Source organism: Podarcis bocagei, assembly GCF_964188305.1.
Source record: "Podarcis bocagei genome assembly, chromosome: 5".
In the NCBI taxonomy this organism is placed as follows: Eukaryota; Metazoa; Chordata; class Lepidosauria; order Squamata; family Lacertidae; genus Podarcis; species Podarcis bocagei.
The window spans coordinates 55008658-55035179 of NC_138129.1; the positions used below are offsets into that span (position 1 = coordinate 55008658).

A 26522-nucleotide genomic window follows, 5' to 3' on the forward strand; every position below is an offset into this window, starting at 1 on the left:
GGCTACAGGTGAGCCTCCCCCGGGGCCCAGTAACCCTTCGGCCTCTCCTGAACTGCAGAGGCTTAGGGCAGAGAGGCGAAGGGAACTGGTCTCTCCCAGGAGGAGTGCTCGCCTTAAGGCCAGGAGAGGCGGGGCTCCTGGGGGCCGGGACCGCCCCCGGCCTTAGAAGAAGATAAAGGTCAGGCAGCCCAGTCCCAGGTTGCGGGAGCAACGTCGTTGTGGAGTACCTGCTTTTACCCAGACCTAGATCTGCACTCCCGGTGTGCCTGTTCCACGCCCGGCTTCCTGCTTCTACTCTCCAGTGTTCCTGTTCCTCGCCCGGCTGCCCGCTGCTGACCTACCCGTGTTCCTGTTCCCCGCCTGGCTTCCTGCTGCTGCCCTACCAGCGTTCCTGTTCCCCTGCCTGGCTCCCTGTTTCGGACCTCGCGTCTCACCTAGTGATCGTCTACCCTGCTAGTGACTCTGGACTGAACTTCGGCTACGGTATCAGTACCTTCCCCCCCGGGACCAGCACAGACATATTCCCTCCCTTTTCAGATAGTAATATTTTTGTATTACCCGTAAAGAGACATTCCCTCCTTGGCTGGTGGGTTTCGTTAGCAAATATTTGGGTACTACTGTCGGGACTGGGCTAACCATTATGCTAAGTATTGTACAGAGCAGGCTTCAGCTACCATAGTTTAGTTTTCTGGCTCAACCCAATGTGAAATGTATTAAGGTTGTTTATTAGGTTTCTGCACTGGGCTTTTAGAAATCATCTACAGAAACTCCCAGGATGGCTGTGTTCTTCAGGATAAAAACCCAATCTTGAAAGACTTAAACCTTGTAAAGTTGACCTAAATAGTGAAATTTGTGAACATTGTTTGTTGGGGAAGGAAACAAGACCTTCTATCCCCCAAGCAAAGCCAGAAAAGTTCAACAGAGCCTTTGTAACTTATTAATCCTGATATATGTGGTCCAATTCAACTGATGTCTCATCGGAAAAACTACAAAATGGGAAAATAAATTTTCTGCTTGTATATGCTGTTGATATAATTTTGGTTACTGAAAATAAACAAGATTGAAGAAGAAGAAGAGTTTGGATTTGATATCCCACCTTTCACTCCCTTTAAGGAGTCCCAAGCGGCTAACATTCTCCTTTCCCTTCCTCCCCCACAACAAACACTCTGTGAGGTGAGTGGGGCTGAGAGACTTCAGAGAAGTGTGACTGGCCCAAGGTCACCCAGCAGCTGCATGTGGAGGAGCGGAGACACGAACCCGGTTCACCAGATTACGAGACTACCGCTCTTAACCACTACACCACACTGGCTCTCAAAAGTTGTACAAAAGCTGTTGAATGTTTAAATAAGAAAAAATTGAGAATTTACATGCTAAATTGAAATTGATTAATTCAATCAAGGCACATTGACTGTAAGAAAAAGACTGGGGCCTAAATTGAATAGTAGAGTGCCTGGTATCTGGTGGGCAATCTCGTCCTTTATTTCCACACTGTGGCTCCAGACCAAATCATCTGTCAGGAGAGCTATGGCCTGGCCAGGACGCAGGCCTGGCTAGGACACAGGCCAACTGGTAGCTTGACCAGCATAAGAAACAGAATTTAGCCTGAAGTACTGCAAGGAAGTCAACTGACAAGGCAGAATGGGATTAGAAGAGGTTGCTTAGGAGAGGCATGGAAGTTTGGGTTCCCACTTGCATTGTGGGGCACTATCACACAATATGAATCTGCAAAGGATCTTCATGTTTTTGCTTGGGCATGATGATTCTTACAGGTAATACTTTTTAAAAAGCATAATACCCCTAAATATCTGGGCAAATTATCAGGGCAAATAATTAAAAACTCTCCTCCACAGTTAAGGGAAAGCTAAAGGCCCTAGCTCAGCAGTAGAACATCTGCCTTGCATGCAGAAGGTCCCAGGTTCAATCCCTGGTGTCTCCAGGCAAGGCTTGGAGAGATTCCTGCCTGAGACCCTGGAGAGCCACTGCCAGTTATTGGTAGACAGTAGTGAGCTTAATGGACCAATGGTCTTGACTTCCTATGTTCCAGTGTAATACAAGGCTGGCTAGCAATGCTGCCATTCTCTCTTTGCAAGCAGTCAGAGAAAATTCAGCCAGGAAAATCAAGCAGAGACATGGCCTCCTTGCATCTGTGCCCATCTTATACCACCAGGCTGATCCTGGTGGAGAACACGGTAGAAACAGATGCTCTGCCCCTGCCCATTTGTTTTGTGCCTCCCTGCTTCAGTGCTTCAGGAAACAGAAACATCTGTACGATGGGGAGAAGCAGCAATGAAAAATAAAGGCTGAGAATGCAAAAGGAGTGTGTGCAGGGCAGCAGCTGCTTCTAATTTTTAGAAGACAAGACAGAAGAGTCAATCATTTCTGAGGCTGAGCAATTTTCAAAATCTTGTTTTTTACTATTGCACTAAAAAAAAATGAAACAGGAAGTGGAAACCTATAGAAACAAAGAAAAAAACCCCAAATTGTTCCACAGAGAAGATGGTGCTAATATGTGTGTCCAGGCACACATTGTTCCGCTAAAAAAAAAGGGCAGACATTAAACTAACCAGAAGGCGGATTAACAGCAAAAAATAGAAAGGTGGTGCATATATTTTGCACTTTTGCACTTTGTGAGGCTTCATTTGAAATTGGCAATGCTTTCCGCATCTGTGGATAATGTCTCCTTTTCTGCCTGGCAACAGAGTCCCCATGCTTGTTTCAGAGTCCTCATGTTTATATCCGTCTAAGCCTCCTTGTGCTGAAGGTTGCCAGCTTCAGACGCAGAGCAGGCTTTTGAGCCTTTAATATTTGTGCAGTGGCGGTGGCAGGAATTAACCAAAGAAGCAGGATCGTTCATTGCAGTGCTGTGGTAGCAAGAAATGCTATCCTCAGGATCAAATACTTCTGCTGAATACTTTCCATAGCCTCTTCCCAAGGAGAATGCCACCCAAAAGGGAAAGCAGATCTTACACAACACTATGGGATCAGAAAAAACATGGCTTGTCTTGCAGATTCGCTCCTTATTGTGCTTCCCATGGGATTTCTGGAAGTCTGTGTGGAGTTTTTCAAAAAGCTGCGACCCTCTGTTTATATATAAAGTTGCAGTGTTTGTTGGTATAGAGCTGCTTCATGCTAGCTTGTTGCACTGGTCATTGGATGCTCCCAAAGGAAGGGACATTGCACACTCCAGTATTCGTACAAGGTTGCCAAGAATTGAGAATGTAGCCCTCATCAAAGTCGCAAAGTCATTTTGAGGGTGGGGAGAAAGTACCTTTTAAAAAAGGGGAGCCCTTCCCTTTCTACCTGTCACCCTCTCAGCACTCTCTGCATATATCCAGGGACCAGCTTGTTCATATCTGCTGGGGTAGATGACAAGAAGAAGGTTCACTGATGGAAATCACCACATCCTGAGGCTGGGACTCCTGGTGATTGTGCGTCCCCCGAATCTCGCCCATCTCATTCACGTTATTGCTGATGCAGTTCACGTCACTCTTGTTGTTGTTGTCATCAGCGTTGGGACCAAACATCCAGTCTGCAATCAGAACAACAAAATGTAGGAGTAAGTGCTGGCAATGAAAATGGGAAGGGGGGCGAGAGGCTGGTATGGTTGATATGTAGGAGGAGCAGCTTATTCAGGGTTTGCTTTCTATTTAGCAATCTACCTGAAAAAGGGTATTTATGTGGGGAACCTTAAACTTGGGGGCTGAATGTGGCCCTGCAGGCCTTTCTATCTGGCCCTTGGAATCCCCCCTAAGCCACACCCCCTCTCCTCAGACCATGACTTTAACTGGCTCTGTTCCAAGTGCTTTTTGCCTGGTTGTAATCAGTCCTTGAACTCTAATAATGCCTCTTGATTGTCTGGATGGAGGACTTACTTTCTCTCTCTCTCTCTGGTGTTTCTAACTATATTCTCTCAACAACCTCCCTTCTAGGTAGGTTAGGCTAAGAGTGTGATTGGCCTAAAAGTCTCCAATGAAGCTTCATGATGGAACAGGGATTTGGGTAAGTATGTTTGGTTCAACTGTGGCATTTTATACCAGATTGGATATCTATATGTCCTGAAGCTGTTTCACATAGCTAATTGCTTCCCGGGTATTCTAATGTCACACAGTTTCTTGTATTAGTTCTTCTGCATCTGTATCCAACGAAGTAGGATAAGTTTATTGTGGTGCTGCTGGTGTTGCTTTCTGGGTCACAGCCACCGTCAACAGCCTTCCAGTCATGATTTTGGTATTGCTATTATTATTTTAAGAAACACCTAGGGAAGGATAAATTTCCATCCATCAAAGAGGTGTCTTTTAATAATTTGCCTGAGGACAGGGAACGTGAACAAAATAGATATGCTGAGAAATGGAAGAAATTAGTAGGTATACTTTTTAAATGAAAAGAAAGACACTTTACTAACCTAGCAGTGAATTGGTTGTCTCAGTGCTCCTGTTTCCTTTCTACATGGAGACCTTTATCACACAGTGTTTGCCTCATAAAAATAAGCAACCATTTTGCAATCTCTAATGCAGTTCATGGAATACAAGATACACATAGTTTTAACAGAAGATGTTGCCAACTTCTTCTGTTGGGAGTGCATTTCAGACCACAAAGCAGTGTGGTCATAGTCAGCAGCTGTAAATATTCAGATGCAGCGAGGGAGTTTTGTATCACTAGTGACTGTAGCAACAGTACTAGATATTGCAACAGATACAGCTGGTGTTGCATTGCAGCTGTAAGGGAGGGTGTTCACACACAAAAATGCCTCTGAGTGCCACTTGTGGTGGCATAGCACCCACGATGGTCTTACTACTCTGCACTAAGTGGAGTTCTTATAACTCCCCGCTTTCATTACTGAAGGAAAGTGTTTGTATGACCATTGAACAAAAATAGCCCCACTAGTGTTCTGTGGTCTCTGGTGACATGGCACTTGGTTTCAAATATGTAGGTCTACGACAAGTCTACTCTGGAGATAATTACCTGTCTGGGCTCACACATCCCCCCCCCCCACTCACTTTCCTAGGGGACTTACAGCTACTGTAATCTCCCCAAGCAAGAATGTATTGGAATCTCTTCCCTAATTAAACATCCCTGGGGATTTTGAATCCCCAGATCCCTAAGCATCTCCCATCACTCAGCATTTATTCAGCCCGTCAGCCCTTCTTGGCTGTCTGAGAAAGAGAAAATCTACTCTTCATCTTCCCGAGGAAAGACTGCGGGATGCAAATGAAAGCGAGCTGTTAATTCCCAGGGGAAATAAAACCAAATTAGGTCTGTCAGAAGAGACTTGCCACTTGAAGTGTTCCTTGCTGGGAAGTAGCCTAATATTTAGCAGTGCTGGAATGCAACCTATGTGTTTGCTGGAAGTCACAGAGGGATCATGCGGCTGCACTAAGGTCCTGCTTGTGGGCTCTCCCTGGGCATCTGATTGGCCACAGTGAGAACAGGATGCTGGACTAGATAGAGTTTCTTATGTCCTTAAAGCATTGTGACCAGTGGATTTGTGCCCACTGACACCACAAACAGAAATGAATGATGCTGCAGACATGGAACTATGGTGTTTGTTTTCTATATAACTTGCTTGGTGCCCATTGGTCAGGAGTGACGCAGCCAGAGAGGCTGAGAAGGCAATGGGGTGCTAAAATTTGGAATTGAAAAATTGAAAAGGGTAGACCAGCAGCCAACAGCACAGTAAGGCTGCGCTGCTCGCTTGACCTCCATCCAGCTGAGTCACTGCAGCATACCAAGATGTAGAGGGGGAAGGAGCACTGGTGGAGCCAAACCGCTGAGCCCCTCCCTTTCTCTTGCAGCAGCAACTCAGCCAGATGGAGGCTGCTGAGCGATTTAGCCCCACCATGCTATCCACTGCTGGAGTAGGCAATTAGGAAGGGAAGGACATTAACAGTCAAAATGAGAAAAGGGTATCCTGGTCCTGATCATTCACAAAATGACTTGTGATGCTGCTCACCATATAATAACGTTAACCTGCTACAGCAAATCCAATGAAGAATCTTGTGGTACCTTAAAGACTGACAGACTTATGGCATAAGCTTTCATGGACTAAGCTCTGCCACATCAGATGCAGAGTTTTAACTTTGGAGGAGGGAGCAGAAATCTGAAGACTGCCAACTCTAATACAGGTTATTTGTGCACACTAAAAATATCTTTTGAAAAGGCATCTCCAGAATCTCCCCCAAAGGCAAAATAGAGGCAATGATTTACCAAGAAGAAGTACCAAAAAAGAAAGACTGTTGAGGAAACAGGAACAAAGATAACATATGTATTACTGATATAAAGCTTTAGCTTATCTGTTTTCTTCCATATATACTTAGCCAGACCTTAAGCCAAACCTCCAGGTTCTCCACTAGGGAGATGGCCTTTTTGGTGGTGGTGCCTCAGTCACAGAATGCCTTCCTTGATGATACTTTGTATTTTTTTTATTTAAGCAATTTCTATATCACTTAGCTACAATAGTTACTAAGTAATATACAATACAGAGCAATACCTTAATCTCTCCAGGCCTTTTAGTACCATGCTTAGTTCTTGAGACAGATTATTTTAGGGATGTGGCTTTTAGAATAGTTTTATGTTGAATAGGCTGGTTTTTATGTGGGTATTGTAGTGAAGGTAAGTGTTCTAACTTGGTTGATACTGTCTGAATTTTGGGCAAATTGCCCAGAGGATGTTGTTAATGGCCAATCAATCTCAAAAATACATATATAAAAGGGAAGTGACTGTCGCAGAATAGCAAGTGGCAAACAACCTACTTAGAAAGACAAAACCCATGGAAGAGATGAGAAAATGGTTAAGGATCTCGGTTCAGTTTGCATTTTAATGCGAACCTACTTACGGTAATTTGCACTTCCTGAAATAATGCATGAACCAAAACACAGCCATCCTTCAAAATCCATAAATCTCAAGATTTTATTATGCTGTTCTTCAGCTGACAAATGCGTACAAAAAATAGTGTCATATTAAAGGATGGTGTGCATAAAAAGACATATCTCAGTGAAAATAATATACAAAAAAAGCATTATATTAGGGAGAATTGCTTGAAAGTGGGTGTATATTAGGTGAAATTGCATATAGCAATGTGCACCAAAATACTGACAAATTTTCATGAGAACTTTTTTTTAAAAAAGAAACAAACAAATAGTAAACAGATATGGACATGAGGAGAACTGAACTTAAGACTAGGGAAGTGAGGAATGGAGAGAAACTGAAAATGTTAAATTTGCTGACCCCTAAAAAAAGCAGCTGAATTATTGTCAGGATGTAGACAGAAGAGATGGAGAGAGCTCTGGAGTGAGCATGGCAGTTCCTAATAAGGAAACAGTCTCCAGCCAGTGCCCTGAAGTGCCAATGCCAAAAGCAGGAATATTTCAGTCTGCTCATTGAAGATAAGGCACCAATTTAGAAAAGGCTCCCGAGAGGCAGAAATGTAGACTTGGTAATAGATTCTAAGTGACAAGATGCAGAATGTCTCTCAGCCACAAAGGCAGGCATATTAAGGATTCCATATCTATGCACTCTGATTGAAAACACACACACACAAACCAAACAGTTCTCTCTGTAAAAAAAGTTGCTTTTCTCTTTGTAGTTTGCATTTCACTCTAGATGTAATTCAGTGACACTTCACTCTGGGAGACCCTGTTAGCAAACTGTACCATATCGTGCAGCTGATCTAGGTTCCACAAAAAAGGCTCCCACTATAAATGGAAAAATTACACACACACAACACACACACACACACACACACACACACACACACACACCATAGCAATAATGAAATAGTAATAACAAAGTTTAATGATATATGGTTTATTATTGTTTATATTTTGAATTATATATGGGGGCACCATTTTTTTAAAACTGTTTAGGGACTCTAAAGGTCTCAATCCAGCCCTGCTTATATGCAACCCATCCTCGCACATCCTCCCACACTAAATCTTTCTTGCAGAGGCTGTATTCGCTAGGAAGATGCCTACTTAATTTCTGAAGTGAATATGGAGAAGAATGCAACATTAATCATATGCTCTAATGGTCCCTATATACCAGGGACCGTTTCTATTTTTCAAAAGGGTCTCAGGGTTCATCCTTACATTCGCTTGCACCATGCCTAGAACGCATGGGTCTGGGTGGTTTTCCCCTTGCCCCACTCCTTTCCAAGGGAAAACCTGCTCTTTAGCGATAGATTGGAACAAATGGCAATCTGGGGAAATCCCAAATTGCTGTTTGCTATGATTGAGCATTAAAGAGCAATTTTGCCCAGGAAAAGCAGCAGGAAAAGCCCTCAGGTAAACCACTCTGCCAGATGTCCCTCCCCCCAATTTTGGCGATACTTTATTAAGATGTTGTTAGTGTAAAATGCTATGCATTCAGCCTCCCTCCCTAGAATCCCCAGAAGTTAAATATCACACACGTTTTATCTAGTGCAAATGCATGTATATACATGGCATGAACACCAAGGCTACATGCAGGGCACAGCCTGTGTACAAGAGAGGGAGGGAGGGAGGGAGGGAGGGAGAGAGAGAGAGAGAGAGAGAGAGGGGGGGGTGGTATGGCAGTTTTATATTCAGTGCTCATTAAAACACAATCACAAGGCTGTATGGTTCCAATTGTCTGTGTATAAGTATAGCAGAGTCAGGGCACCTCAGCAGTTATGAAAATAGAAGACTGTGGCTGATAAGCAAAATCTCAGCTAATGAAGTAGAGCTGAGATTATTACCATGCGGCCACAAACAATGAAACCTGTCTGTTTTAGAAAGACACATATTCTAACTAGATCATTTAATAGATATCACTTCCATTAATGCATTGGGTAGAGGTAGGGTTGTCAAGATTTATTTTGGCAAAAGCTTCTATGCTTTTACCAGATATCACATAGAAATTTAGCAGGTAAAGTCCCCCACACCGCTGAGCATGGAGATGAAATTATGACAAAAATTTTACCCACTAAATCTCAGCCCACAATAAGAGAAAAGGTGTCTGTGTGGAGGGTGGAGGTGGTTAGAAACAGACTAGCAACATGATTCCCCACCATAGGAGCCTACTCCTAGGGGCTGAGCTCCCTTCGCTCCTCCCCAATGAAATATTAGAGGGGGCTATGCCCGCCAAGTTGATGGACATTGCCATGATGTGTGTGAGCCACGTCTTGTGATTGATGGGGCAGGGCTTACCTGGGCCCCCCAAATATATTATTCAAGTTGGCACCCCTGTTTCCCACTGCGTCCAACTCATATCTCCCAAACTGAATAAAGGACTCTTTCCTTCTAAACAAGATTTTATTATTTTCACTCTCTGTCCTATCAATGAACACTGGCAATTGTATTTTTTTCTCTGTTTTCAGAAGACCTTTCAGTTCAACAACTGAAATCCTCTGGGGAGTCTGGTTTAGCTTCTGCCTTCCAAACAATTGGTTTATTGTAGCGAAAGTCTTGCCCTTTGAAGTGGAGTGTTGTGGAGACTCTGCATATTTACTCAAAGATAAATCCCACTTAGTTTGGCTTACTCCCAGGAAAGGGTGGGGAAAATGGCAGCCTTAAGGTAGAGGTCATAGTTCAGTGAAATAATGCTCTCTGTGTTATATGGGTTCAATCATTGACACCTCTAGTTGGGTTTTTTTAAGATGTAAGGCTGTACACACAGTAACTTGCTTGTAGCACAATAATGTAATTTTTCCTCAGTCTGGAATAATTCATGCTCATCCTCAACATGCTGCTTTCAATCTAGATGGATTCTAGATCCTGCTGTCAGCAAGAGTAATTCTGGTTATGCGATACATGTTTGAATGTCCTCCTCTTGATTTGGTTATCCATACAATTTCTTTCCTGCGTGCCCCAAGAGAAGGAAGAAGGAAGTAGAGATTGCAATATGACTTACACAACGTCATTGGGCAGGCTTAGAGATATACACTCCATTGCTGAGTCCGCCTTCATTTGTTTTCAGCTGTTTTCAAGTGGACACACTCTTTGACTTGCAAAGAGAGCATCTGCTGCAGCAGGGATGGGGAACTAGACCCCGTCAGCCCCAGCCAGAATGGCCAGTGCTGCAGGGTGCTGGGAGCTGTAGTTCAACAACACCTGAAGGACCACAGTTTCTGCTGCAGGGAAGGACGATCACCTGTTGCATGTTAATGCCAAGGTTTTGGCTCAAAAAGTCTTTAGGATAATGCCGTTCTCAGCCATCCCTGAGTGCTGTCCACCCTGCTTCTTCCTACTCTGCCCCACCAAATCTGTGAAATGGCCCAACTGCCGTTGCCAGCCCTGCATCCTTTGCAACGGCCGTGGCTGTTGCTCCTTCGGCAGTGAAGTTGAGGCTGAATCCCTGTGCAGGCGTATTGATCTTATGAGCCACTGTGTCAGTGTAGCAGCTCATAGGATTAGCCTGCTAAAACGGATTAGTTACTCTTTATCACTCCTCCAAACATCCTCTCTTACGCACAGTCCAACTGGGGAAAGGGTGGGGTCCCCCCACTGTTTCAATTCCGGCCAATGAGTGGAGTGGTGATTCTAATCAGTGTTTGTGTTTGTAATTATAGTATAGATGGAATTGAGGTGGGTGGGTGGGGGATTGAAAGGGTGGCTGCTGCTAGTTCTTTGGGATTAATTAATCTAGGGTCGAAGAGTGTTATCCTGAGAATGAATAAGCCCTGAAATATAATGCCAATTGAAGTAACTCCCATCTGCGGCTGCTCTCAGCTGACCTTGTTCAGCTCACTGCTCAGGATTAAAAGCTTCTCATGTCTGGAAGAACTCCAGGAAATGGGCATGGGGGGCGGGGGCAACTGTGAGCCTGTTGGAGCCAGTGCACTTAAAAAGAGATCACTATGGCATTTGGTCAATCTTTTAAACAAGATATCGACACTTCTTCCTGACTTTTCCGTAAGACTCTTTTAGCATTGGCTGCATCTTAAGCATGAAGGCTAGGGGAAAGCCCTGGTGAACTCAGGTGGTGGGACAGGAAATCACAGGAAATATACTGGAATTGCACTGTACAAATGCAGTTTATTGTACATAAAGCTGTTGGCACCCTGGGCTCCTTTCAGAGGAAAGATGGGAAATAAATTTAATAAATAATATGTATGCCACTGTTTCTAACCCTGATTGGACAAAACTAACAAGGTAGGGTGTCTGGAAAACCCCCAAAACAACCACGCAGTTGTGCTCTGTTTAGTGATACTGAGCATTTTTAGCGCTCCCCTGTCATGTTTTCAAACCTTTTTCTAGTCATGAGGGCTAGATACTTTTTGGCTCTGGGTGCAATCTTAAATTGCCAGCAAAAATACTATGCCAGTTAGACATTTTCTTACTGGCTAATCTATGCCTCCTTCCCTGCAGCAGTCTGCAGTAGAACCTCTTGGCTTTAGACTGTTCTGACCTGTTATATCTCCCTGTTTCTTGCTTCCAAAAGGAACAGGAAGTGATGTGGGAGGATGAGTGTTATCATAATGAGATTGCAGATACTATTAAGGTTCATTGACGTCAGTGGCCAAATGTCATTGGGAACAGGTGGGTTATACCGTGATGGGAGATAATTCATGACCTGAGAAGGCACAAAGATAGGCCCAGAGGTGTGTAATAAAGACATTGGACTAGGTTTAATTCAAAAGTTCTTAATATGGAAACTTGCATAAGGATTTTCCAGAATCAGAGGGACCAGAATGTTAGTGGAGATCACGTAATTCTGTGCAGCTGCCCAAACTACCTTTATGGGGTGAAGATAACACAGTGCTAGTTTTTCAGTAAGGCTCTTCCTTCCTACAGTTGAATAAAATTGACCTAGACACCTGGCGACTATTTGCAAAGCCCTTGCGCTACTCTGGCATAAGACGCACATCATACAATGTATACTTTTTATTTTAAATGGAGGAGGCTTTTCACATGCTGAAGACAAGTCAACAGAACTGAACATTCTTTGTATGTTCAGTGTATGTACATTTTAATGCAAAACATTAAAATGTTTCACAGATTCCAGCTGTTTTGGGACTACAACTCCCATCATCCCTAGCTAACAGGACCAGTGGTCAGGGATGATGGGAATTGTAGTCCCAAAACAGCTGGAGGGCCAAGTTTGGCCATGCCTGCATTAAGGCAATTACCTTCCCAGTGGGAAGGTAAACGGCGTTTCCGTGTGCTGCTCTGGTTCACCAGAAGCGACTTAGTCATGCTGGCCACATGACCTGGAAGCTGTACACTGGCTCCCTCGGCCAGTAAAGCGAGATGAGCACCACAACCCCAGAGTCGTCCCTTTACCCTTACCTTTAACTAGACAGGAGGCTATGGTTTAGAAGGTAAGAGAGTTTTATGAGTGAAGAAAGTAATGGCAGACTATCTCCAGTGTAAGAAAGAGTCTTGGTATCTTCTAAGCAACACGAAGATAACACAGACAGAGGCATAGGACCACAAATGTAAATTTAGTCTCTTGCTCAAGCAATGTCTGCAGGGTGACCCAGCCATATTTATTTGGATAGCCGTAGTCATTACGGTGAAGTCCAAGCTGGCCTGACCATGATGGCCATTGAAATATCTTTTTCATCAAATTTGGAGAGCAATTATGGGGGTGATATTTTTGAACTGACCTTGTCTAAAATACAACACTCATTGTCTAAGCCTCCTGCAACAGCAAGGATCTCAAATATGCTGATAACAACATTTTGCACATTGTTCCTGGAGGAATTGCATTAGGCCTGTGTGGAGAACGAGGTTGCAGAATAGGTTGAAGCCAGCCCTAGGTAAACCCCATTAGAGGGTTGCTGACAATGTAGCAGGACCACAACTCAGTGTTGCTGGATCAGAAGCCAAAAAGTCCCTACAGAGAATAAGACAATTTCCCAGTCACTTGTCTCAACAAATAAAATGCCACATGTTCAAAACTGGTTGAAGTCTTGAAATTCAGATTTAAAATTTGTATCTGAAGCCATGTGAACACCCCTGGGGTCTTGCCAGTTTCCATGCTAGAAACATATAGTGGATTGGAGATCACAACAACACCATGTCTGATTTCATTGGATTTGAATTTGCACAACATCTGCAGGAAGACAGCGAATGGTCGACCACAGAAGGATGTGAATTGCTATTACTGTGGTTGCCAAGGACAGAAACATATTCCTCTGCATTCCCAAATGTTTCCATAGCACTTTGGATCAAGAGATTTCAATTTTGCTTGCAAAAAAGAGCTAGCACAGAAGCTCCGGCAATTGCCTTGTAAGCCTTGCAGACTGTGTGCACGCCTTGCAAACTGAAATTCAGTCTGATTTCGGTATAAACAGTGCACTACAGCAGACCAGGGGGAAATTATATAACGGAAGCCTTTTCTAATTCCAAAGTAAATAACAGGATGGCTTATTTCTTCACAGGCTAATCTGCAAGATGGTTTCCGTGGGGATTATTTTGGGACCTTCTAGATTTAATATGTCATCCGCAGGGAGAGGTAATTAGGATGTTGCTAGCTAGTACTTAAGGAGATGCTGTTAGGATTTTTCTCTATGAGCAAGGAGAGCAAAGGTACCCTTAAGACTTGTTAGCATCCAAGGCCTTATATCCAGGCACAGGGCTGAGGTCTTTATTAGGGAGATCAGAGAAAGCTCTTCCTTTGGGGAAGCTTAGGTTTCCAGACAAAGCATATATCAGGCAACTGTCCTCATCTATTTCTACAAATTTAGTGCGGAGGTTATACAACACCACTGTCAAGTGGTTGTTATCGTGCATATGCTGCTGCAGCTTCACATAACTTTTCTTTCCCCCTCCCAAGTCTTGATTTTTTTTGAAAGCCAATTTGTTGCACTGTTGCTATTTTTCACAATGTACCCACTTTATGTGCAGTGACTAATGAAGGTGCACTTTTATTGTGCAATGGCCGTATACTGGCATCTATCCAAACATTGAAGAGATAGGTGCAGAAATGCAGAGGTCTGAAAGTGACCTTAGATGCTGTAATAGTAATAAGTGTTAACTGCCCTCTCCTGCTATGGTAACCTTTGGTGGCTATTGCTTTTGAGTTTATGCCATGCTTTGCCTTTGTTACAAACCAATAATATTTTAACCGAGCAATAGTTGACAACAGCCAGTGGAAGCAGGATTCAACAGTTATGAATCCTATGGGTTTTATCCATGCTGCAATTTTCCCTGTTCCAGTATAAAGGAGTCAAAAACCACTGCATCTGTAAAAAGAAAATTGTATAACCCTCCTATGCAATTAAGAATGTTAAAAGATCAGCTGAGTGAACTCAAAGGGTCCATTTAGTCAAGCAGTCTGCTTTCTGAACAAGCAACCAAATCCACAATTGAGATCCAGCTCACCACCATAGACTTCTCCCTCTATTGCTCCCCACCAGCTGGTATTTTGTGGCCTCTTGAGGTGTTCACAGGGTGTTCACAGATTACCGTACATTCAAGCAGTGTAAAATCTGTACTCGTGTACACAATAGTAGAGCTGATTACTCATGCAGTTATTCACATGCAACATTCACATGCAACATGGTCTGTGTTCACAACAGCTGAGCTATACAAATCAACAAGCTGTCAATTCTTTCACATAAACACCTCTACAGGTAAAGTGTTTGTGCCTCTGTTTAGTTGTAATGAATGAACAAACCTACAGTCATGATAGATGAAGGCCCCAGGAGGATGAAAAACAGCAGGGAAGTTCAAAATAAATAAGCATGGTAAGGTTGAGCAGATAAAATTATCCACTTTCAAAACATTAGGAGTCATCCAGTGAAACTGGTTCTAAACAGAGAAAATAACATTCTTCTTCATTTAATGCACAATCAACCTGTGAAATTAATTGCCACAAGCTTCGATTGCTTTTTTAAGAAAGAAAATATGCATAGTTGGTCTATCAGCCCCAATGGTCAGCATCTGTAACAAAATGAAGAAGAGGGAATCATACCCTATTTTTGAGGTTCCCAGAAGCAGCTGTCCAGTGGCCTTGGGAGGGAGCATGCTGAGCAATGAGCTTTTGTAGTGGCACACTTGGGAGTGCCACTGCATGACTGTCCACACAGCTACACACCCACACCATGTGTCCAATGAGGCTGCTGTGCTGACTGACTGACTGACCGACTGACACACACACACATACACCAGTACATGCCATACTACCTGATTTTTAGGATCAACACACCCTCTGCTGAAACTGCCAATGCTGCCTCTAAATGCCTTGATCCTTCTTCTGCAAACCTTTCTGTGTGCTTAAAGCTTAATAAATTCACAAATACGAGAGGTCATGACTGAAGCCTGTCTCAGAGTTATACCCAGGCCTTGATCCCATGTACGTAGGTGCTGATAGTGGTTCCTCAAGGGCAAGAGGGAAAACGGTCTTCAGATGCTCAAACTGACACTTTAAGTGAGCTGAGCTCTAACATCAGGAGAAAACCTCCACTTTTTTCACCTGGTGAGCTTTGCCTCAAATTAAGTCTGGGATATACATTTGGAAAAAACTAAGGTACAGATCATATTACTGACTGAGCAAAGGCCAAAGCAAGCCATAAAAAGGTAACAATTATTATTATTTAGTTAGTTTCTATACCGCCCTATACCCGAAGGTCTCAGCGTGGTTCACATAAAGGATCACATACATAAAATCAAAATACAAACAACCCAATAAAACCCCCCAGCTTGCAATCCTTTTCCCTTTTATGAGTCCTTTCTTGGATGACTCGAAACTGATGGCAGCTGCCCCTTACGCTCTTGAAGAGCACATTTTAAAAATCAGCTGTGACAGCTCATGCGGGAAATGTCCTCCTGAGGAGCAAGGCCAGGAGTCCTGTAATTGTTTAACAAATGACTTTATCAAAGTGGCAGGTAAGGAAATAATCCACATCTTTTTGCAGGTACTGTCACAACCAGGCTTGCCAGGAAAATTTCCTGACGTGTCCTGGTTTCCAGGTGTAAAAATGGCATTGGGGGGAATTTTGCCGAATCTGCAAAATGCCAGGGGGAAGAAAGCTCAACAACTTTGTGGGTGTCAGGATTTTTACTCTACAAAAAGTGGCCTTGCTGGAACTTTGAAAGAGGTGGGGACAGGCATTAACTTTGAATATTGAATCTGAAGAATGTGACTTCACCTAACTTCAAGGCTTCAACTCTACTGAAAATCCTGGAAAGTTCAGATTTGGGACTTTTCCTTGTTCTAATGTAGGGGTTGGCAACCTAAGGCCCATGAGCCGGATGTGGCCCAATCGCCTTCTCAATCCGGCCCACGGATGGTCTGGGAATCAGTGTGTTTTTACATGAGTCCTTTTATTTAAAATGCATCTCTGGGTTATTTGTGGGCCATAGGAATTCGTTAATTTTTTTCCTTTCAAAATATAGTCCGGCCCACCACATGGTCTGAGGGACGGTGGCCCGGCCCCCGACTGAAAAAGGTAGCTGACCCCTGTTCTAATGAGTGAGTCCAATGTGAGTGGCCATTGATTTCAATGGATCTACTCTGAGTAGGACTAGCATTGGATACAACCCGCAGCTGTGCAGAAGCAGAGTTGCTTTTCCAGCTTGTCATGCAGGGATGATCTAAGCCAATGTGACATGTTTGGCCAGTTATTCAATAGATACACTGATTTATTAGTAGCAATTATTAATTTATATTTATTAAATTTGTATTCCATCTTTCCTCCAAGGAGTTCAATATTGTGTACATGGTTCTCCAACTCCACATCTTATCCCCACAATAGATGAGACTGTGACTGGCTCAAGGTCACCCAATGAGCTTTAGGATTGAGTGGGGATTTGAATCTTGGTCTCCCAGGTCCTAGGGGAGGCACCATTTGCAATTTCCATAGTGCCACTGATATAGTGTCACTCTAGATCACTGTAGAAAATTTAAATGGTGGTGTCATTGGACTATTTGCTCCCACTGCTGTCACCAGGTAAGCTCACTGAGCAGGGCTTCTCAATGACGTGTGCTTTACCAAGGTTCTTCTCAAATCCACACAGGAAAGGGTGTGAGATAAGAAAGGCCCAGGGTGATAATCAAACTGGTTAAGAAAAGGAAGCTCATCTGATCAAAGAGAAGTCATCCAAGTTCTTTGAAATGTAGGGGAATTTTCTCAGGAAAGCATTTGTCCCTCAATTAGTGTATACTTTTGGAGAGCATCCATTTTCATTGCTTAATTGCTTAACATTATCGAGGGTTAATGGAGGCCCAGCTTAATTGGCAGCCATTCACAAAACTATCCAGCCACTTCTAGTCTCACACTGGAAATATGTATAAATTGACATTGCAAAAAAAATCCAGCATTGCCGCTAGTTGTATCTATTGTTGTTGTTTAGTCATTTAGTCGTGTCCAACTCTTCGTGACCCCATGGACCAGAGCACGCCAGGCACTTCTGTCTTCCACTGCCTCCCGCAGTTTGGTCAAACTCATGCTGGTAGCTTCGCGAACACTATCCAGCCATCTCGTCCTCTGTTGTCCCCTTCTCCTTGTGCCCTCCATCTTTCCCAACATCAGGGTCTTTCCCAGGGAGTCTTCTCATGAGGTGGCCAAAGTATTGGAGCCTCAGCTTCATGATCTGTCTTTCCAGTGAGCACTTAGGGCTGATTTCCTTAAGAATGGAGAGGTTTGATCTTCTTGCAGTCCATGGGACTCTCAAGAGTCTCCTCCAGCACCATAATTCAAAAGCATCAGTTGTATCTATTACACACATATAAATAATATTCAGATATGCTAAGTGGAGAAACAAAATGGCTCTGTAACCTCCTTGGCTCATGGTTCACTTCAAGAATGGTCCACAGTGTTGAATTGCACTCCCACTCTGTTGTTGATATTTTAAGGGAAATTGCAGTATCAATGGCAGTGTAAAATAAAACCATACATGGTTAGAATGTTTGGGAGAGCAGGGTTCGAAACTTCGCTAAGCCACGAAGTTCACTGGGGGACCTTGGGCCAGTCACCATCTTTTAGTCTTACCTACCTCCCTCACAGGCTTGTTGTGAAGATGAAATAGGGAGGAGGAGAACCATGTACACCAGCTTGAAAGATAAAAGCGGTATATAAATGTAATAACTAAAACAAACAAATAAATAAAAGTGGCTAGAGATGTGTTATAGCATTCTTCCTCTCTCATAAATCCAGATTAGAATGACTGAAAATTCATTCATGCCCCATTTAAATCAGTTATCAGTTGCTTTCAGAAGTTCTAAATACAGTCCTAATTTCACTCACTTAAAGAAAATGTTTCTTATGCAAAAGAGAAGCCTAAAACATGGTGTTTGGAGATAAGGCAGAAAAAGAACAATCCAGCAAGGAGGCCAATGAGAAACTGGATTTATTATTGCTATTAGGAGGGGTTGTTTGTTTAGTTATACATTTCTTACGAAACATGGCCAGGTTTTTGAGCATTTGTAGCTGGATATAAACCGAATGCCATGTCTATACTGGCTGTTGGATGAAGAAGACAGGGGCAGTGTTTACAGGTTAAATTAGTTTTTCAGTAATGGTTCTCCTGCTTTGCTTTACAAATTCTTTGTGCTTCATTCAGCTGGACAGAATTTCCTGCTTATGGTTCTGCTTTCTCTTTTGTATGCAGTCATATTCCCTAGATCAGCTGTATTGTTATCCAAATTCACTGTTGCAAGACAAACTTTTGTTTTCAGTCTGCAGGTGCAAATGCATTCTGAAAGCTCTGTCATCTGTGGAAGGTAGGAAACCATGCTGTGATGAACTCCCTACCGCTTTAGGATTTCTCAAAGTACGGGAACAACATTGCCTGAATTTCTTCAGCATAACACAAATATTTTGAATATTTTCAATCAAGGTTCATTCAAAAATAAGGCAAATCGCTTTCATATTTCCCCCATGGAATTTATGGATAATCCAAACAAGCTTCTGAAAGAAGGGCTCAGAGCAACAGACTGTCAACATATCAACAGTTCAGACCATGTGTGAATTGTCTACCTGGGTGTAGGGTAGGGTTGTTCAGGTTAGCAGCCTCTGAGTGTTCCTGCATAGATCACTGTTCCTGCCAGCACTGCATTTCACCAATTATGCTTGCTTCAAGAAGTTTGTGAACATTCTGGGAGGTCAGATTTAGTCAGAGCAACCATACTTCATGTGGTTCATACCTAGAACATTGTACCATGATCTCTAATGGACCACCCTTGATGGCTGTTCAAAGTTTGTATGTGTATGTTCCATCCTGCCTTCCTCCAGACAAGGATGGGTGACAGAGGCAGGCAATAATGGTATGGGAAGTCACCCCACCACATGACTCCTTATCAATGTTACTGGAGAGTAACATATAGGCTGCAATACTAAATACAGTAAATACACAACTAGAAAGCAGGCCCCATTATACACAGAGTGACTGATGTATTAGTAGGCACAACTAGGATGGTAATGATAATGTACCGTATTTTTTGCACCATAACACTCACTTTTTTCATCCCAGAAAGTAAGGGGAAATGTCTGTGCGTGTTATGGAGTGAATGCCTACAGATGGCGGGGGGATCTACTGCAGTCGTGAGCAGAGGATCCATTGTTCCCCTTCCTTCCCTCCTCCGTGGCTCATTTTGAAACAGCAAAGTGGGAGAAGAGCCGCTGAGTGGGGAGGAGAGAGGGACAGAGAGCCTGCTTCTTTAAAGGAGCAAAGCGGGAGAGGAGAGGAGCCGCTTACACGAGTCCGGAGCTGTTTTTTTCAGCGAGCCGGGGAGGAGGGAGAGAACAGCTCACTAAATAGCAGCAAAGTTTTTCGCAAGGAGGCTCTCTGTCCCTCTCTTCTCCCCACTCAGCTGGCTAAATAGCAGCAAAGTTTTTCAGCGAGCCGGGGAGGAGGGAGAGAAGCAGAGCCTTTAAAGGAGCAAAGCGGGAGAGGAGAGGAGCCTTCTCCCCTTATACCCCTCTTCTGCATTATTAGCAGCATCCTTCTCCACCCACCCCACGCGTGTTCCTTGCCCTTTGAGTGCTTTTCCTTCCCTCCCCACTTAAAACGTGGTTACAAAGCACGGATCCACATGGATCCTCAGGATTTTTGCGCTGGGTCAACCCAAATTCACCATCAGATCACATAGCATGTCCATGGCTACAGCCTGCACCAAAAAAATCACGCACCCACTGTTGCCTGGGGCCGCAGTGGTGCAAAAACGTGGTTACAAAGCATGGATCCACATGGATCCTCAGGATTTTTGTATTGGGCTACCCCAAACTCACCGTCAGATCACATGTCTGTGGCCACAGCATGAACCACAAAAATCATACATCCACTGTTTCGTTTAGAATATTTTTTTCCCTGTTTTCCTCCTCTAAAAATTATGTGCGTGTTATGGTTGGGTGAGTGTTATAGAGCGAAAAATACGGTAATTGCCTCATGCCAGTGCCTAGAAGCCAATGCTATTCAGAGCCCCAGTCCAGATCCATTTTACAGCAAACAGTCCCTAGAGCAGAGATGGGGAATCTGTGGCTCTCCAGATGTTGGATTCCAATTCCCTGGCTATTGGCCACACTGATGGGTGATGGAGCCCAACAACACCTGGAGGTCCACAATGCCCTCGTCTCCGCTCTAGAGCAGGCATAGGCAAACTCCGGCCCTCCAGATGTTTAGGACTGCAATTCCCATCATCTCTAGCCAACAGGACCAGTGGTCAGGGATGATGGGAATTGTAGTCCCAAACATCTGGAGGGCCGGAGTTTGCCTATGCCTGCTCTAGAGCTTTAGCCAGAATTAATCTGTGAGGGTCAGCTTCCTCAAATCTAGCAAACGGTTGGGCTTCAGAGTTTGCTGGCAACTCTAGGCACCTTCTGGTGTGTTTTTGAAATGAGCTGAGCAAAATGTCCTGATGCTTTTTAATGAGAGGTGTCCTTTTATTTGCCCAACTCACAGGGAATATTATCATTTTTAAAAATGAATCCAATCTCACTCTGCTCATTCCCTGTTGGCAAAATAAAAAAAAATACAACTTTTTCAACCTTCATCCCTTTCCATAAGTCAGAGACACATTATAAAAGGGTTTATATCCCCTCAAAAGAGACTTTTCTCAAGGCTACAATGTCACTTGGACTCCCTTTGAATTTTCAATCTGAATAAATTGAGTAACCTTGAAAATGGAAGAAAGCTGGTTCACCTCATTTGCTGAGAGATGTTCACTGTAAAGAGCAAAGCAGTATGTTTTAACATCTAAGAACCTGTGCATACAGGTATATTACCTGCCATCTGACTGAAATACACTTATTTAGCAAAGTCTATAAACTCACAATGTATTTATTTATGCCTTAATCCAAAACAAAACAAAAACCCAGACACGTTGTAGCCTTCTAGATATTGGTGCATGCTTTAGCAACACAATTTAGAAACAGCATTAGGTGCAAAGCTCAAATTCTAAGAGGGCCTTTGTGATGCAGAAGGTCTCGGGTTCAATCCTTAGCATATCCACTTAAAAGGATTTCAGGTGATACACTTGGAAAAGACCCCAGCCTGATACTGTCGAGAACTCCGGCCAGTCACAACAGACAATGTTGCATTTGCTCAGAGTTGGGGAATCTGCAGCCATTCGGATGGTGTTGGATTCCAACTCCCATTAGCCTCAGGAAGCATGGACAATGGTGGGATTCAACAGTATCTGAATGGCCACAGGTTCCCCACCGCTGGGTTAGATGGGTGAATAGTCTGACTCTGATAAGGCAGCTTCATGTGCATCAATTGGCTAAAAGGCAGGGGCGGGGTGCTTGGGCTGGCACTTGTAGGTCCTCTACCTTCCATCTCATAATCAGCACACTGATTAAATGGGAATTAATTATAGGGAAAGGCTGCATGACTGAAAACGACCTAACTATGGCAACTGTGTGAAAAGAATTCAGATCGAACTGAGAGTTGCTTCCCACTTCCCTTTCACCTTCTGTCTGATCCCAGAAGTCGTTTTATGCAAACTCATTCAAATGAAGATCCCTCTTGGGAGGAAGGGAAAATGATGACTCACCTGACAATGTTAACAAACATCATCTCCCTCTCCCTCCTTGGAGAATTCAGTAATTTGGAGCATATAAATACGAGTAATGCATGTACTGCCTGCTAAGGAGCGTGTGCTTCACTTTAGCAGACTTGAGGTGCCCCTGAAACTCATTTCCATTTTCTATTTGCATGAGGTGAAAGCAGGTACAAATTTTTGTTCTGATCATAAATAAAAGATTGTGAGTTCCAAAACTCACTCTTTAGCAGAGCTATTATTTCTGACAAGATGAAGGATGTATCTGTGAGCCCAGTGAAATGAATCAGATTTGGAGAACAGTTGCCATCTCCCAGCAATGAGGGAGTACCTGGGAAGACCTAGAAAAATGGCACAAACCAAGAGCACTCTCTCCCTCCCTCTCATTCATATACACGCACACACACTTTGAGTGGTTCCATTATAGATCAAATAAAATCTGTGTGGATTGTTCCTGTTGTGGATTACACCTAATAATACGGATGAATGTCATTAAAATTAAGCATGTTCTGAAGCCTTTTGCCAGAGTTACATCAATAATTATAATAATCACCATCAACATAGCATAGCTTATTTGGAAATAATCTAAATTCCCATTTAATTAATATGGAAAATGCATAGAGATCTTGGCACCTGATCAAGGTCACACAATGTCAGCAGGTCTCCTTGGAATCCTGCCAGGTAAGATCATAGAATCATAGAGTTGGAATAGACCACAAGGGCCATCGAGTCCAACCCCCTGCCAAGCAGGAAACACCATCAGAGCACTCCTGACATATGGTTGTCAAGCCTCTGCTTAAAGACCTCCAAATAAGGAGACTCCACCACACTCCTTGGCAGCAAATTCCACTGTTGAACAGCTCTTATGCAAGATCCCCTTGCATTGCTCCCAGTCTAGTATATGCTTGTGTTTTTGCAGAATTAGTGTCTTATGCTACAAGCCTTGCAGATGTCCATCTGTGTTTGCACAGTGAATATTATGCCCATCTGATTCTGAAAACAATGTGTGTGTTTTTAAATGCGTACACATAGATGTACATGTTAATCATTCATAATAAAATGAGACATGGCTCATTTTGTAACACGCTTTATACAATTTGACCTACAACTTATCTATACTTACTTGGAAGTAGGCACTGCTGAACTCAATGGAAATTACTTCTGAGTAAATGTGCATTGACTTGTCCTGCTCATTTCTGCCTCTTTACTGATTTAGCAGATTTATATCTGTCCAACAATCCATACATACTGTAGATGTTAACTAGTCAAAGCTTAAAATGTTCAGAATAAGAAAACTGAGGAACTAATGTAGTTTAAATGTGACAGGACTGAGCAAGATTATTGAAGGCTCTTTTAAAACATATTATAAACACTGCAATCCTATACACACTTCCCTGGGAGTAAATCCCACTGAAGAGAGGGGGACGTATTTTTAAGTAAGCACGCTTAGGATTACACTGCACAGTAGATGTTTTGGATCCTTTGAAAACAGAATCTTGATATTTTGATTCCCCTAACTCCAGCACATATGGCAGTAATGTTTCATGTTAATACTCCTTTCTGGAATATTAATTGTAAACAAACAAGCACACACACGCACTCTTACTGATATGAATGGCTATATGAATAGCTACCATGCATTATATTACCCCTTAAGTCAATTAATCAGCATCTAGGAAAGCAAGAAACCCAGTTAAAGATTGTAGTCCTATATTTTACAATGGACCAAAGAAACAGTCCCTGCTCCCAAGGATCTGCTGTCTAAAGTATTATTCTGATGGTGAAACCTGATTAGGCTTCGGAATTCTCTGTTGACCAGAAGTTGTGTGTCAGTTCAATCACAAATTATGAAGGATCCACTTTGCTTCTACAAATGTTTCAGCAATTAAGCTCTGTGGCTGTTCAAAGTCTGAACATTACTATAGTACCTGGTCTTCATTTGCATAATCCAGACCTGTATGCTGCTCCATTAAAAAAGTTAAGGTTCTTTCAGCTAGATGGCAAGCCAGGGATAAAAATTCAGCAGGAAAAGCAGGAAAAATAATAATGGAAACCATTCTGGGATGAATGAGGCATGCTACATGGGAGTACATGGTGAGATATAAAAACAATGCAAAGTTTTAAATGATCTACCTTTGAATAAAGGGAGCATTAATTCTTTCTAACATTATGGATCATTATTACTTAGCCACATTACTTTGCTGTAGTAGTTTTATTTAATAAGGCAGTACATTTTAGATCCAAATCCAAACAGAGCAGAATAAAAAACTTGAATCAACACCACCCTGTTCTGAATTAGATTCTTTTCTGGTGTTTTCTCATGTAACACCTAAAGTACCTTTGAGCATCTATCCCATAATTAATGTGGGATACAAAAGAAAAGAGTAATTTTGAAACTGTACATTATAAGTCTTTTAAGGTTGTTAGCACATCAGGGCAGGGACCTGCCCATATTTTTAAGTCACTTTGTTAAATACTATGTACATTAATGGCACAACGTAAACCAACAACAAACAACTCAAATGAATAAGCATTCATAAGTTTATAATTCTACAGACACTTATTTGGGAGTAAGTCTAATAGTATCGAATGGAGCTTCTTTATGAGTAGACAGGTACTGTTAGGCTGCAATTCTAACTTTCTGATATTAGTGGGGTGGCGGGTAGGATGCCATATATGAACTTATCCTCCACCAGCAGAGAGGAGCATCACTGGCGGTAGCGGTGTGGGCTCTGCCACTCTCTAGAACCCAGTAAGGATTATTTTGCCCATCAACATTGGAATTACTGATATGTGGTGGGGGGGGGAGGGGAGAGAGTAGAAACCAACTCCAGCATTCCATTTGAAAATGGACATTGTCACCAATGCTACACACGGTATATAAAAATGTGTTCCTCCAACACTCACCTATCAAATCATGGACAAGATCCTTGATGAGATGCCCAACAATGGCATACGCTACTGCCACCACCACAAGTGCTGCCATAAGAAGGTAGAGCACAGCTTTGGGCAAAGGTATTGCATCCCGAGGAAGAGGTTTGTACTCCTTGTAAAGCTGGTCATTGTCTGAATATGAGTATTGGAAAAGGTGGTCCAGGCCAGTGGTAAAGTTACTGGAATTCATGGACTGGCTGTTGGACAAATAGCTGCCTTGATCAGGATCTTGCAGAACACTCACCACAGAGCTGGTGGTGGCTTCCACTTGCTGCACTAAGTTGAGAGTCTTGTTGACACTGGGGAGGATCTGGGAGAGAAATGTGCTCCAATCTTTTATTGCACTGATGTTGCAAATGATCATAATGGCAAAGGAGGAAAATGGATTTTCACAAACCCGGGAGCAGCTCAATGCACTTTCCCCCCCTATATGTAAACCATCCCTACAGGTAAAGAAACAGAAATCAGTCTGTCCAAGAGCGACTTGCCATTCAAACTTCACATGATTGTCTATGTGGATCCAATGGCGTCACATTATCCTTAAAGCGTAAAAGGTATAAATCCAAATTCTAAAACAAGGAATAGTTCCTGGAAGAGAAGCAGATTTGCCTTTTCCACTTGTCATTGATATTTTCTAGACAACTCTTCCTGGTGCTAAATGGGAAAAGATAAAGTGATACAAGCTGGCTGCTGGCTTCACTCATCTGGACAGAAAATATGGAGTCCAGTATCTCAGGATACACCTACAAGAGAAAGGAAACACAAGCACAAATAAACAGAGCTGTGTTAAATGAGGCTTATTTTTCAGTTGCTTACTGTTTGTTTAGCAGCCTCAATGTGTCAGGGGCTGTACTAAACAGCGACCTTCCGAGGACTGAGCTGGTCACACTCATTTCTGCAAGACGGAGAAGAGTCTGCACGCACCACTGCCCAAACTAAAGGACAAAGCGCACTAGTTTGGGTCATCATCGACAGCATCTAACACAGATAAGCCAGGAAGGCTTTCAATAACTTTTTGAAACCCGAGAATCTCCCGCTCCCCAACCTTTCCTTCATAGGTCAGCGGGACGAAGCATTAACAAACCTAAGGCAGGGTCGACTCGAAGGACGCCTCGTTGCCACACACAGGGAATCTCTCTTGAGGTTTGCTTGGAGAGGAAGGAGAAAGAGACAAAAGAAACAACCGACTGCCTCGATTGACTGTCCTCAACTGCCAGACGCCCACAGATTGACCTGTGTAGTGGTGCTGTCTAGAGAGAGAGTCTGGACTCGTCTGTTTCTCCCCACCTGTAGTTTTTTCCTCTCTCTCTCTTTCTGCCTCTCACGCCCAGCGGCTCTCGTCCGCGGAGGAGCTGGCCGAGGTGCTGAACGCTTCCCTTCGAGATTAATAGAGCCGCCGAGGGAGCTCTGATGATGTCGAAAGACTTAAACCCCGCCGTTATACTTAAATCGGGGGAGGGGAAGATAAAAATGAGACAGTGACATATGATCAGCGCTCTCTCTCTCTCTGCCTTTGCTGTTCCCTCCCCTTTCGTCTAATCCCTGCACAAACTCTTTCCGTGCCAAAACATGGGGACTGTATTTGCAAATACAGCAAGAAGTTGGATCTCACCTCCGCTACCAATCCATGTTCAAGGATGCCCAACATTAATGCCTGAGAGTGATTTAATTCCGCCTAGCAAACCAAA

The 26522-nt window shown here is 43.2% G+C and overlaps 1 protein-coding gene and 1 long non-coding RNA gene across 3 annotated transcripts; one reads left to right on the plus strand and one right to left on the minus strand.

Moving 5' to 3' along the window:
- Nucleotides 1–1454: 1454 nt before the first annotated feature.
- LOC308586543 (uncharacterized protein) lies at nt 1455–26522 on the minus strand. Of its 2 annotated transcripts, none has more exons than XM_081193258.1 (3): nt 26447–26522; nt 24808–25577; nt 1455–3529 (listed from the first exon to the last, which is right to left on the minus strand). In XM_081193258.1, the coding sequence occupies exons 2-3, from the start codon at nt 25196–25198 to the stop codon at nt 3348–3350; spliced, it is 573 nt and encodes a 190-aa protein (XP_081049384.1). In that variant the 5' UTR covers nt 25199–25577; nt 26447–26522; the 3' UTR covers nt 1455–3347. The 2 variants fall into 2 exon arrangements, with proteins under 2 accessions (XP_081049384.1, XP_081049383.1); XM_081193257.1 differs by lacking the exon at nt 26447–26522 and adding an exon at nt 25919–26320.
- LOC308586567 lies at nt 3448–9780 on the plus strand. The gene is made up of 3 exons (XR_014007951.1): nt 3448–3556; nt 3930–3999; nt 9715–9780. It is a non-coding gene; the product is annotated as an uncharacterized lncRNA (long non-coding RNA).